This window comes from Cyrtonyx montezumae, unplaced genomic scaffold (assembly GCF_038088225.1).
Source record: "Cyrtonyx montezumae isolate F1298 unplaced genomic scaffold, pur_monq_1.0 scaffold_41, whole genome shotgun sequence".
NCBI lineage: Eukaryota > Metazoa > Chordata > Aves > Galliformes > Odontophoridae > Cyrtonyx > Cyrtonyx montezumae.
In genome coordinates this window covers 2,540,749-2,555,004 of record NW_027072047.1, presented here as the reverse complement: position 1 = coordinate 2,555,004, position 14,256 = coordinate 2,540,749, and the positions used below count along the sequence as shown (strand labels likewise).

Sequence of the window (14,256 nt, the reverse complement as noted above, 5' to 3'; positions counted from 1 at the left end):
TTCTTCAAAGTAAAAATGTGTTAATTTTGTTGTGAGTGTAGGTCTACCTGAACATATTTATTTATTAATCCTCAGAGGATATTCCTGTGTTATTATACAAAATCAGGACATTGGAGGTGACTTCCCTTTGAGACACTTCTCATTAGTGATAGAATATGATTACTCTGAAAACTCTTGCTGGAAAAGACTGTGTGAAAATCTAAATATTACATACATGACTTTTAAAACCATCCTTCCTGAAACAGTACAAATGGGTAAGTGCTTTCCAGACTTGCAATAAACAATTGGACTGACATAGAAGAGGGAAGTATTTTCTATTCTCTGAAATGCTGCATTTGTGTATCTGTGGATGAGTCATAAATTATGAAGGATAAAACTAGGCAAATACTGTTGATAATCTATACAGAAGGATAGGAAGATGTTTTTCTTAGGTTATGATCCTATTTTTGGCTAGGATGTGGTATTAAGTGTTGATGATCTCTTGTAAAACACTTCTGCCATGTTTACAGGTTGTTGACAGTAGATTAAAGCTGTATCTGCCTTTCTTCATACTGACAGAATGTTGGTGTGAGAAGAATAAATCTAAGCTACAGCTTAATCTGAAAAGTGTTCAGAAGACTTTTAATTTTGGGGAAAAAGTAGCATATCATGGAAGCATTATAATGGGGATGAATAAAAGCTGCATGTTTTGAACATGTATCAATTTAGCAAAATATAACTAACTTTTTGCTCACTGAACTATTGTCTTATGTATGCAAAATGTTTCAGGGAATCACTGTGGTTCATTTCTTCTGGATGTACAGATTCCTTACGTGTTTCTCACCACAGAAGGTCTTTTTAACATGCCAGATTTTCTTCAGCTTTTGGAATCTCAGTGAGTGAAAATGACCTGTTTAATCTTACTAATTACTTCTAGTTTTCCAGGGTATAGAAGCAGTTTTCTAGGATATAGATTCCCTCCTTGTGTTGGAAGGGACCTCTGGCATGGGCACTAAATCAGGCACTGGATTAGGCTGTGCAGGGCGCATTCAACCTGTCCTTAAATGTCTCCATGATGGGGCATCCATAGCTTGTCTGGGCAGCCTGTGCCTGTGCCCCACCATTCTCAGTGAAGAATTTCTTCCTAACATCCAATCCTGTCCTGTTTACTTTAAAACCATTTCCCCTTGTCCAGTCACTATCAGACCACACAAAAAATAGTGCTCCCTGCTGTTATAAGCTCATTTTAAGCTCCCTTAACTTGAGGGCTTCAGTGAAGTCTGCCTCAGAGCCTTATCTTCTCTCTGAACAAGCCCAGCTCCCTTAGCCTGTCTTCACAGATGAGGTGCTCCAGCTCTCTGATGACCCTTGTCATCTCCTCTGGACTCATTTATTCTGTAGATGCATATGTCAACCAGAGAATAATATTTTGATTTTTTTTTATTTTATTTTAAAGATGAGCTGGAACTTTTGATGAAAACAACTGTTTTAGTTGTCTGTATTCTCTGAAAATCACAGTGTTGTAAAAAACAAACGTGTTTTGCTTCCCCATTTCTTTGTACTTGGAAGTTTAATTAATGCTTCATAACAATTGCTTTGTATTTTTGGATTTTAAAGTACTCAAGTTACTACAAATGAAGTAAAATTTCATTTTTTGATATATCACAGCTTTTGGAAGAGGCTATGTTAAAAATAAATAATTCAGTTGTTGATTTTGAATATTTTTAATTCCTTTACAGCTTGCACAAAAATTTGTCTTTGTAAACCATTGCTCATATCTATTGTTTTCTTTGACATAACTTTCTTGCATTTTACTTTCCTAATAATAAATTCTCAATAAGACAGTCTTCTGTCAAATTAAAAAAAAAAAAAAAAAAAAGACAGAAAGAAAGAAAAAGGAGGGAAGGGAAGGGAAGGCAAAGGCAAGGGAGAGGGAGAGGGAGAGGGAAGGCAAGGGAAAGGAAAGGAAATAGCAGTATCATCTATTAAACCTAGTACCAGAGAGGCACATTATTAATTTCACTGTGCTGCTGAAGATACTTTCCAGTTTTTGATACCTAATTTTAACAGGCAGAAATAACGCTTAAAGTTAAAAATTTGAAGGTTCAGTTTGAAATACACTTCTGAAGACTGGCCTGCTCCAGTTCACTATTCATCTTGGCCACTAGCTACATTTTCAGAGGTAGTTTCAAAGGTACTTACAGTTCCCCTTTCAGCTCATGGCTGAATATGCTGTCCATACAAATTTTTAGGAAACTTTTTCCTATCAGATTCTGGTCCCTTGTGTTTCCTGGGGATGAGGCCAACTAATGTGACATCATTTCTCCTGAACTTCCTGCCTCAGTCAGCCAAGACTCATCTAAGTTTCTAAACATGAAGTGTTCGTTCAGTGAGTTTTTGCTGGCACTGCTTGTAAAATAATGTGCTGCTGGCAGTTCTCTTTCAGTCAAAAAAAATTTAGAATCATGCAAACAGCAGTCAGCAATTTTTCACCCAGTTTGCTTTCCCCATGCTACACAATTGTGAAAGTAAGGAAAGAAATGCAACATACATGTTATTACTCCAAAAGAAGTTAAGGAGATTTTAATTATTGTTCCATAAGCATCAATGTAATTTGTTTTATTTAATTATCTTCATTTCTGTATTATTTTTTTAACCATTTTTTATAATCTCAAAGAGTGTATATCAAGGTCACATGCCACAAAGCAAGCAGTGTAATTGAATTAGAATCACCTATGTTGAAAAAAACCTCTAGGATCATCTAGTCCAACTTGTGTCCCATTGGTTTGGGAGTCTAACTGGTTTTAGCCTAGTAGTATTTCAGAATGTTACTTCTGCAGTGATGTTTGTTCTTTGAATGTGCCTCAACGTTAACTTGACCTTTTAAGAAAGATCACAAAATGAAAACAACACACAACCATAAAAATTGTATTAAGAAATGAATGCTATTTATTTCCTTAAAGAAAATACCAGTATTTTAATCAACTGAGATTTAGTAACAGAATTTGACTTATTCAGCTACAGCATTACTTTTGTTGAGAGAAGCTGCAGTTACTCCCTAAGGCTACTTGGAGATACAGATCGATATGTTGTGTTGACAATAGATGAATGTACTGCTGTCTTCTTGCAGGTACAAAATGAAAATATTATGTTCAAATTCTGTAATGGGATATATCTCTTCTCAACCATGTTTGCACACTTCTAATGTATCTTCAGTTCTTAATAATATCAAAATCATGCATTTTCTCATGACACAAATTATTTCCAAATTCATTAACTCAAAAATTCTGGCTATGCCAGCTAGATTAGCTGAAAATATTCTCTCACTACTGACATTTTTCACAGAAGTATCATATTTCACTTCAAATTGATTGTATAAATAGAGTTAAAATACATAGCTGAGGATACAATTGTATAGGTGAATGTTGTAATAACCACTTAAGTATATGTGTGACTATATTCTTGTACCACTATGCATGATAATTCTTTCCATTTCAGATCGTTGACTGAATTAATTTAGAAAATAATTAGTTCTCCTTTATATAAAAAAAAAGTAATACTTTAAAAGACAGGGTAGTATGTAAATTCTGTTACATACCTGGACAAGTGCCTTAATCGGTAGAAGAGCAATTACTGATAAAGAATAAAATAATCAAATAGGACTGCAAGCTCAATGCAGGAAGATATTCATACATGCTATGCACTGCAAGTGCTTATGCAATTAGCAGTGCTGTACTTCATAAATTCATTGTACGTGTAGTGTGATTTATACAGGTCATGTTTACTACTATGAGGGTTTGCAACAGTATTTTGCATTGATAAAACCTCCCAAAAGCTTAGAACGTCTTAAAAAGTTAATAGTAATGTATAAGCATGTTTGATCTAACTGTGTATAATACAGCAATGCATATGAAAGCATTGTGACAGATACAGTAATATGTTTATTATTTAGTTTTTACTTTTTATGTTAATTTCATGGTAGAATATGGATGAATTAAATCATGAGCAATCCTGTGACAATGTAATATTGAAGCTGACAGCATTATCACTCCAATATACATGCTGTTGGGTGGTTTTCTGCTCCAGAGAAAGACTGAGTTTTGAGTAAGTAAACAAATTGTTTCGCTGTCTTGGTATTTTTAGAACAAAGTAATTGCTAAGGGAAGCTATGTATCAGAACAGGCTAAAACTCTTTGTTATTTGAATTTCTGTGCAGGGATACGTTTCTCTTAGAAGAATGTGAATATTCTAAATTTTTATTTCTGATGTGCTCTAAAATTTTCACCTTGTTGCATTGTGGTCTTGATCTTCACTAGAAAACTCAGTGGAGGGCCCACAAAAACTGTCAAGGTTGACTTTCATATTTTATGTTGGTTCTAGTCTTCCCCAAGACATACAAATTAAAGAAATAAAATAGGAGGCTTTGAGGCAGGTAATGTTAATGTAGGGCAAGTTTTTTTTTAATATTTCAAATCAGCAGGTTCAGAACATTCACAGTGTTGGGGATGCAATCAATCAGAACTATGCTTTTAAGGTGTCTGAAGTAAATTAATCACTGTAGAAACATGTTTATTAATTACTTCTACCTTAGCATTACAGTCTATCACTCCCAAGAGGGAGATATTCTTCCGGTGTTCTTCTAGTTCATTAGTAGTTATTTTGTCGTGGAAGTGCTACTCTTATCAATAACAGCTCTTAAACAGTCCTTCATTTCCTATTGCAAGGTTTTCTCTCTAAGGAAGTGGTTAATTTTTCATACACCACCTTTCCTCTGTGTATGATTTTTCTCCAGTGACTGACCCTGATTCAGCGTTTTTTTCTTTAGGCCAGGCTTTCTTTGCTGCAAGCAGGCTCCATTTTCTTCTTTACAATGTCTCCTTCAGTACTCAGTCATTTAATATACCCTTGTTATCTTTTTAAAGATAATAATGTTCAAGGAAGTATACTAGTGTTCTGAATTCCAGGCAACAGAAATTTATTAACACAGAGAACAGAGAAGTATTTATTACATGTTCATATAAAATATTAATGGTCTAATTAAACTGTTCTTACAGGTACAGTCTCAAAGGAGATACTCTTCTCAACCTTGTTTTAATTTATGCCACTTTGATAGAACTTACACAGAAGTCAGGAGACTTTAAAGTGAAGGTAATTTTTTTTTCATAGCAGTTCTTCTATTTTAATCTTCACTGTGTGATATTTCCTAAGAATTTTATTAAAGTACACATTCAATAACAGAAACGGGAAATAATTTGAAATTCAGAAAATAAGATAACTTTAGTTTAGTACTTCCAAAGTCAGTAAAAAATGAATTAACTCTAGTAGAAGCTGAATCAGATTTGTGCAGAAGCTAGGCAGTATTTTACAATGAGAATTGAAGAAATAAGGTTGTGCCTTTAATTTTATGAATACTTGAGTGTGTAGTAATCCTCTTATTATCATATTAATGCCTAAATTTGAAGCTTTAGATTATCAACGTAGTGGAAAAGAAAGTGTACGTTTTCTTTGTATTGTCAGCTAGCTTGCCTCATTTTTATTATGTGACTTAGAGATATTTTGCTTTTATTCATTATAATTTAAAAAATGCAGTATTTGGAATAGCTCACAGTAAAAAAAAAAAAAAAAAAAAAACAGAGCAAAATATTCATCTGTCTTCCTTTTGCAAGAAGTAGCCTTTTAGACAATTTTTAAAAGCTTATTCACATATTAATGTTTGTTTCAAAATTATCTGGTTAAGTTAAAAATTTTTTCAATCCATTTATACAGCACTATCTATAGTCAACAGTTTTTTTGGAAATTACTTAATCTCTTCAAATGGTCTTAAACTATTCTGGGCATTTCAGATTTTCCTGTTTTGAACTCATGCCAATAAATCTGATACAATGTAAGAGATCTATAGAAGCAACTAAATATTGCCTACATTGGATTTGTATAAGTAAAGACTATAATTGGGAGCCAGGTTTGTGGTCACTTGTTGAAGTTCAACTGTATGATGATCATAGATCTGGTTTAGTTAGTCCACCTTACTAGCTACTGTGCTCAGGGTCACACTTAAGCTTTTCTGTCTGCTAACTACTACTGTCAGTTAAGACATTTGGAGTTTTATTCCTTACTATAAGCTTTAACCAAAATTATTGTCATTATTTCTAGGTAGTTCTTACACCAGGGATTGAAGAGACAGCACTGCTAATTCGTCAAATAGCTGACAACGTATTGATGACATCTAGTTTGAGTCCCCACAAATGGCTGGACAGATCTTGGCTTTCTGTCTTGCCATCTGAGGTTTATTTAATTTTATGTCATACTACAATTTTCTTCCCATTTCTCAGACTAATTTATAGGTGGATTTTTTTTAATATATTGCTATATTAATTAATTTACACATTTTACATATGTGTTTGGAGGTATATATGTTATAGATACATACATAAATACACACACATATGTAAAGCTTCTGACATCTGACAACTTTGTTATCAGAAGTAGGATTTTCCCTGTGTTTTAACAATTACTCCGTAGAGAAATGTATCCGCCACATCTCTAGGCTATTATATATGACTGTGGCATCCATTCAGCACTACATTTGTTGAACTATCTAAACTGTAAAAGTCAAGAATATAGTGTCTCATTTGGTCAGTAAGCTAAACTTGTCAATGCTAATCCGTTACTGAAGTCAGTGGAGTTGCTTACAGAGTTATTTTACCACAAGCAAGTAAAGATCTGCTTAATTCCACATGGATTATTTGGAAATAGATATGACTGGACCATGTCCACCGATCTTGTTTAAATATTGATGTTTTCTGGTGTGTATACTGAGGTTTCCAAATTAAACATAAAGGATTCAGTCATCTTATATGAAAAGTTTGAACTCTTTAAAAAGTCAAGGTACTTTTTAGAGCTTGCAGAATTCAAAAGCGTTTTGAATAAGTCCTGGGCATAGCCTTTCAAATGTAAAATACGCGATTATAACTCTTCCAAATTAGATATTAAGGATACTGTTAAAAAAAACAAAACAGACAAGACTGAGGGAAGTAATTGGTTGTATTTTATCTCTGTTAACAGCATTAGATCCTGATGTGTTGAATGCAAAGCTTTATGAAAGTCAGGAACTGAAAGCTAACATTCTTTAATTACTACAACTTTCAAGTTACAGCCCCTTGTGTGACATTCAGTCTCCACCTAGTAATTCCTGCTTCTGGCACCTATCTCACTGCTGTTTACAAATGTAGCTTCTGTAAAACAAAGTAGTTTAGTTGATTTGTCTTGACTTAAACAATTCTCTTGAAAACAGAGAATAAGCAGTAAATCTGGTAGTGTTTTGAAATCGTTTAAATTATTCACTGGTTTCTATAAGAAGATTATAGAAATATGTTTTTACTGTACTTCCTATTTATCAAACTACTGTGCAAAAATTTACTCTTCAACAGGAATGATACACTGTTAAAAGTGTAACAAAAAAATAAAACACCTATCTAGAGCTGCACAGATTCAAAGCTCTAGTTCTGTGATGTGACCTATCGATAGGAATGTAATTAAAGGAAGAAAAATAAATTAAACACCTGACAAAGTTATTTCAATTTTCAGATGGAGAAATACTTGCTTACTTTTCCTTGTATCAACCCCCTGGTTGCTCAGCTAATGTTAAAGAAGGAATCTTCTTTGAACAGGCTTTTTCTTGCAAGCTTTGATCAACTTCAGGAACTCCTTCCAGAGGTTCCAAAAAAAGTTTTAAAGGTCAGTCAAAAGTAATTTATGTATTAGCTCAGCCTGTTTGTGCAGTTGTCATTCTTCTTTTTTCTTTTTTTAATCTGGTGCTACATGGCTGTTTGCTAATGTCATTTAAAAATGAACTAAGCAGTGTGTTATAACTTCCAAACTTCAGTGTTTATATGAGTTCATATTTAAATTATTGCCCTTGCTAATACTCAACAGGTTTTGTTCAGCCATAATTATGTTTGTGTGAAGATTATCAGAACTGGAAAAACTCCTTAACTGGGAAAACACTCGGAAAAATAAAATGTAAAAAAGTCGAAGCTGTATCATATCAAGGATCCTATGAGCATACATGTTTATTTATAAAACATGAATTGTTTTCCAGTTGTTTTTCTTTCTTCCTTTTCCTTTCCTTTCTTCTGACATCCTTTTTTACACTGTAGTATACTCACCACAAGATCACTGCACGAATCATTTGAAAGAGCTTTAGAATTTAAGAGAAAGGATTCTGTAAGCTATGGCATCTGATATTCGGTCTGCAGCTGCAGTTGTTTGCTGCTACTGTTTCAGTTGAGCCAAGTCTGGGAAAATTACATTGTCAGCTAGATAGGTAAAAAACACAGCTTTTATCAGTCAAGAAATCGGGAGGGCATCCTGCTTTCCTGAATCATTCAGTTAAGGTTGAAGGGCAAGGGAACAGATATTTGGGCACTATTAACTTACGTATGTTATTACAATAACCGTGTGTGCGTATAGCTGTGTTTACTGAGTGAAAAGTACTTCATCAGTTTAATCCTTCCACGATGTGTGAAACGCACCAATACACTGCAGGTGCTTCTTTCAGTTCTGTCTTATGGAGGAGAGTATATTAAGGTACTGGTTTTCTTGTGTTTCAAGTAACATGCTGTTTAGTACTTAGTCTCTTCATAGATGTAAGACTGGTGGCATATTGTCTACCATAAGTGACTCTTTCTATATTGCTAAGTCTTTTATTTCCAGCAAACAAAAATTTATATGTAAGCCTTACAGTCCTTACTAGTGATTTAATTTTTTTTATTTGAGAATGTAGACTTATGCTACAAACACTGCTCAAGTGCTTTTCTTTGGTTTCAGCATTTTAGTGACATTACCTCTTCATACAGCCGAAATGCTGCTGCTTCTCTGAAAACAACAGTGAAACATGCATCACCTCCAGAATACTGGAATACCTTTAATAGATTCTATCCAGATTATAAGCAAACTTGTCAGCCTTTAGAGTTGCTACCTAAGGCACAAACCAGCACAGGTAATAGAATTACTGCCAAAATGTATCATGTCTGAAACCAGGTGAAAGTCTTAAGTATATTAGCATCTTTATTTTCTAACCATTGAAAGATCAATTGTTCTGAAAAGACAGACTGCATTTCAGTACTCAATTGATTCCTTTTTTAATTGAAAAATTTAGAGAGATATGCAAATTTTTCATTTTTAAAACAGATTGATTCAATTTTTTCTCCATCAGGGCCGCCTCACGCGAATTCGGAAGCCTCATTTCTTCCACTGAAACATAATCAAGGTTTTATGGACTCTGACCTTTCAAGTGGTATGCATGAGATACTATGTTTTTCAGAAGTAGCTCCAGAAAGGAAACAAAATGTCTATGTTGTACCAAAAGGCTGTGAAGATTTTGCTCATCTAAGTGCTACCACTTCTTTTCATGTTAAAGGTCAGGCTTTCAGGACACACTGTATCTCTGATTATTCCTCCAAAAATTCTGGAAAAGATTTCTTTACAAATTTCAGTGACTGTGTACCTCATGACAGCTCTACAGCTTTTCTGGAAGGACTTAGAGACACAACATTTAAGAGCTCAGAAATTCTGAATGATGAGACTCCACAGAACGACTTTTCATCCACTTGCACGTACAATTCATTTGCATCTAACTTAGTTCATTTTGATTCCCTTGTTGATCCAGATGAAATTGAAAGTCTGTGTTTCCAAAACCAAGGTCAAGAACCTTCAGGAAAGAGAAAGCAAAGTCCACCATTCTTACGGGGAAAAGGAAGAAAAATAACAGGTATGTACAAAAGGAAAATTTTCTGAAATTTTATTTGCAGCTTCATTAGAAAAAGTACTATCTATAAAACTAAAATTAATATTTTCTTTAAATATTTAATCCAATCTAACAAAATCAAGATTCCTGTTGTGAAAAACTCTTGTGCTTATATTTCTTGTGCACTTAAAAATTCCTAAGAATTTATGTTCAGTTTGGAGCAATAAGAAATTAAAATATAAATCATGGAATGCCTTTGGTTGGAAGGGACTTTAAAGCCCACTTAGCTCAAACCTCCTTCCTTGGGCAGTGTTCCATCCACTGGATTGGGCTGCTGATCCTAACTGGCCTTGAATGCCTTCAGGAATGTGGCACCCACAGCTTCTCTGGGCGACCTCACTGCCCTCTGAGTAAATAATTTCTTCTTCCTGTCTAATCTAAATCTTGCATATTTGAAACCTTTACTCCTTGTTCAATCACTGCATGCTTTTGTAAAATGTCTCTCTCCAGATTTCTTATAATGGGCTACCTTAAAATGCTGAAAGGCTGCACTGAGGTCTCCCATGACTCTTCTTCACAACTAATGTCTCCAGGGCTAAACTGTGAATCTTGAAATTAAGTACAATGCATGTTTCATCTAACAGAAAGTTTAGCGTGTTTTTACATACAAAATTCAAACTTGGTTTTGTGTTGGGTTTTTTCTTTTTTTTTTTTCCACTTGTTTTCTGTTTTGTTTTGTTTTCAGTACTTTTGTTTACTTGTTTGTTTTCTGTCCTTGGAAAGGTGATGGAACAGCTTATTCTGATGCTATCTCCAGGCAATTAGAAGAAAAGTAGGGTATCAGGAGTAGTCAACATGGGTTCACTATGGGAAGGTCATGCTCAACCAACCTGGTGCCTTCTCTGATGACACCATTGGCTGGGTGGATGGTGGAGGGAGAGCAGTGGATGTAGTCTACCTTGATTTCAGTAAGATTTGACACCATCTCACAGTATCCTTATTACAAAGCTGAGCAAGTGTGGGACATATGAGTGGATGGTAAGGTGGGTTGAGAAGTGGCTGACTGGCAGAGCTCAGAGGGTTGTCATTGGAAGCTCAAAGTCCAGGTTTGAGCTTCCAATGACAACCCTCAAAAAACCTCAGAACCCTCGAACCCTCAAAAGCCTGTACTTAGTGGTGTTCCTCAGGAGTCGGTGCTGGGTCCAGTTCTGTTCAACATCTTCATCAATGAAGTTGATGACGGGATAGAGTCCACCTTCAGCAGTTTGCTGACAATACAAAACTGGGAGGAATGGCTGTCATGACAGTAGGCTGTAATGCCATTCAGCGAGACCTGGACAGGCTGGAGAGTTGGGCAGAGAAGAACCAGATGAGGTTTAACAGAAGAATCTTGCAGCTAGGGAGGAATAACCATATGCACTAGTACATGTTGGTGGATGAGCTGCTGAAGAGGATCCCTGCAAGAGAGGAACCTGGGTGTCCTGGTGGATGACAGGTTGGCCATGAGCCAGCGGTGTGCCCTGGTGGCCAAGAAGGCCAAAGGCATCTTGATGTGCCTTAAAAAGAATGAGACCAGCAGAACAACAGAGGTGATCCTCCCCCTTGCTGTGCCCTGGTCAGGCCTCACGTGGAGTACTGTGTCCAGTTCTGGGTTGCCCAGTACAAAACAGACAGGGACCTCCTGGAAAAAGTTCAGTGGAGGGCTACAAAAATGAAAAAGGGCCTAGAGCCTCTTTATGAGAAAGGGCTGAGTGACCTGGGTCTGTTCAGCCATGAGAAATGAAGACTTAGCGGGGATCTGATCCACGTCTATAAATATCTAAGGAGCAGGAGGCAAAGGGACGAGGCTGGACTGTTCTCTGCAGTGTGTGGCGACAGGACAAGGGGAAATGGCCACAAACTGAAGCATAGGAAGTTCCGCACAAATGTGCGTGGGAACTTCTTCACAGTGCAGTGATGGAGCACTGGAGCTGCACACAGAGGTGGTGGAGTCTCCTTCTCTGGAGACATCCAAGACCCGCCTGGACGCCTGCCTGTGCAACCTGGGATGTGAGCTGCTTTGGCAGGGGGTTGGACTCAATGATTATCTCTAGAGGTCCCTTCCACCCCGACAATTCCCTGATTCTGTGATTCTGTTTTGTTTTCTTATCCATCCTAAACAGTTAGGCTAAGGCATTTTTTTTATAAGATGGTATGTGTACATGGAGCATTATAAGTAAGAAAATATCATCAGTCACTATTAGACTAAATATTATTTTATTGTATATAATAGGTTTTCTTTTTTTTTAATCTGCTCCTTCTTAAAAGGCGAGATGGCAAGTTCTTAAAAAATAAGCTTCTTAAATAAAGCTTCTAACCCCCAGTATAGAAAGTATAATGTATGTTTTCTCTGTTACTGTCTGTAGTTAAAACTACTGGTGAGAGCAAAGTCAGCACTGTATTAAATATTTTCACTATTTAGGTAAGACTCATTCATGTAAAGCATAAGTAACTAATTGGTATCATTGTGTTTAATGAGCTACTTAAGGCAATTTTGCCACTAAACTGAGGAGAAGTTAATTGGATATGCTGAACTGCTTTCAATCAACCTATGAAAATTAAAATGCTAAACCAAAATTATGAATAGACTTTTTGCATCTCTGTTGAATTAAAAATTGTGACCTGCAGTATTGCTGATAGTTAACAGTATATCAGTAACCTGTAACTGACACTGACAGAAGAAAATTCTAGACACAGTAGTTTCAGATGATCAGGGCAGGTTCTTCTGTTACTTCGAACTCAAAAAAACAATGTGATCTCCCACTGATTTGTTTTCTGTGATACTCTTGCCTGATATGGCAAAGATATACTTACTACAACTGAATCAAATCAGAAAGGAGTAAGTTGATTTGCCTGATATTTTGGGAGAACAGGCATGTTTTACTTTATCATCCATTAGCCAAGGGAAAATCCAAGTCTGTTAAGTACAAGGTAATGCGAAAAACATAATGAAAGCTTTCTGAAGTCTCAGATTTAAGAAGTACATACAGAGTTGAGTTAGAAAGACATATGGGAAACCTTCAGGGATTTCTGTAATTTTCAGAAAAACTTATTACCTAAACTTCAAACAATTAAAGTTAATATGCTAAGCCACGGTTTTTACTGACACAGATGAAATTCTTTAATAAGTGTCAGAGTTCTATCATAATACATTTTGTAAGGGCTAAACAGAATTCTCTTCCATTAAAGTATACTGATAAAATAAATTCTCAAATATTTTATTGTAAAAAATACTCGAACCTTAAGAGTACAGAAAACTTTCTTACACTAACTTGGGAGCAACTTCTGTCTCTGTTTTAAAAGAATCAACTTTTATAATTACTGAATTGTACTGATTATAATCTTAAAGAAATAGAAATAAGTTTGAAAATTTGTACTGAATTATTGTGGTTAAGCACAGTGCAGGTTCATTTTATATATAAGGTCCTGTACTATTATTATGGGATAAAATGCATCAAACTGATGAGTAATAGTAATCAGCAGTTAATATCTGTATGTATTTAATTTATGGTAGTTAACATTTTTCATGCCAACTATACTTGCTAAAGCTGAAGTCTGTTACTGCATCTGAGTTGAGTTTGTATTTTTGGCTTGTTATGCCTATACTTTGTTTCCACTCCTTTGCCAGATTCAGGATTTGAAGAAGTACCAAGGATCAAAAAAAGGAGATTGATGTGTGAAAGAGTCCCTGGAAGAGCTGATGGACAAACACGTCTTAAATTCTTTTGAATGGAATGGTGACATGCATGGCACATGGTTGGGTTATTTTTGTCCCCCATCCTTAAAGTATTTGAGTGGAAATGTATTAATTGTTTTGCTGTTGTTCATTTTTAAAGAGGAATTAGTGTTTGGGATTTCTAGCTAAATAAGGATTTCTTTTTTTAGTTCTCACTAAATAAACTGGCTCCTTTAACCAGGAGAATTACTGATATAAATACTGACACATTCGTTCATATTAATCATACACAGTTACTTCATCACTCTTCATTAAAAAAAAAAAAAAAGGAAAAAAAGAAAAAACATGCTGAAGCACATGGAGTTTTCAAGAGATCTGTGTTTCCTCCCTGAGCATGTAGGCTTCCACATTTTATAGCAGGACTGGATTTGCCTGGATCTCAAAACAGATGATAAAGTCTTAGAAGTTCCTTGTGTATAAAGCAAGAGGTCTTTCTAACTTGTCCTTCGGGTTTGGTTCCACTTCATTCCTTCAGACAGCTGCTCTGGAAGCCCTGTGATGTTCCTTTATGGCTTGAGTGTGGTTTTAGTCATTATCAACCCACAGAAACCACTGTTCTATGGACAGCACATGAAAGATAGTTGAACTTCATGATTCTCTTAGATTTGATTCAGAAAATAACACTGGTCTCCAACTCTCAACATAATATGGTGGAGGCTGTTTGTTGATGTACCCATTTTTCAGCTTGCTACACTGCTTCCAGGTGAAAGAAGATGAGAATCATCTGGGAGACAGTACCAGAAATTCTAGGCTGCAG

At 35.5% G+C, this 14,256-nt stretch overlaps 1 protein-coding gene across 1 annotated transcript in view; it reads left to right on the top strand.

Annotated features, from left to right (window-relative positions):
• Nucleotides 1-13,508, top strand: part of SHOC1 (shortage in chiasmata 1) — a 51,386-nt gene extending 37,878 nt beyond the window's left edge. The window contains exons 18-25 of the mRNA XM_065747073.1: nucleotides 76-254; nucleotides 769-874; nucleotides 5,034-5,127; nucleotides 6,130-6,261; nucleotides 7,564-7,713; nucleotides 8,806-8,977; nucleotides 9,194-9,748; nucleotides 13,398-13,508. Coding sequence (XP_065603145.1) covers nucleotides 76-254; nucleotides 769-874; nucleotides 5,034-5,127; nucleotides 6,130-6,261; nucleotides 7,564-7,713; nucleotides 8,806-8,977; nucleotides 9,194-9,748; nucleotides 13,398-13,492 — 1,483 coding nt within the window. The 3' untranslated portion in view covers nucleotides 13,493-13,508. The remainder of the gene's footprint in view (nucleotides 1-75; nucleotides 255-768; nucleotides 875-5,033; nucleotides 5,128-6,129; nucleotides 6,262-7,563; nucleotides 7,714-8,805; nucleotides 8,978-9,193; nucleotides 9,749-13,397) is intronic.
• The last annotated feature ends 748 nt before the right edge of the window (nucleotides 13,509-14,256 follow it).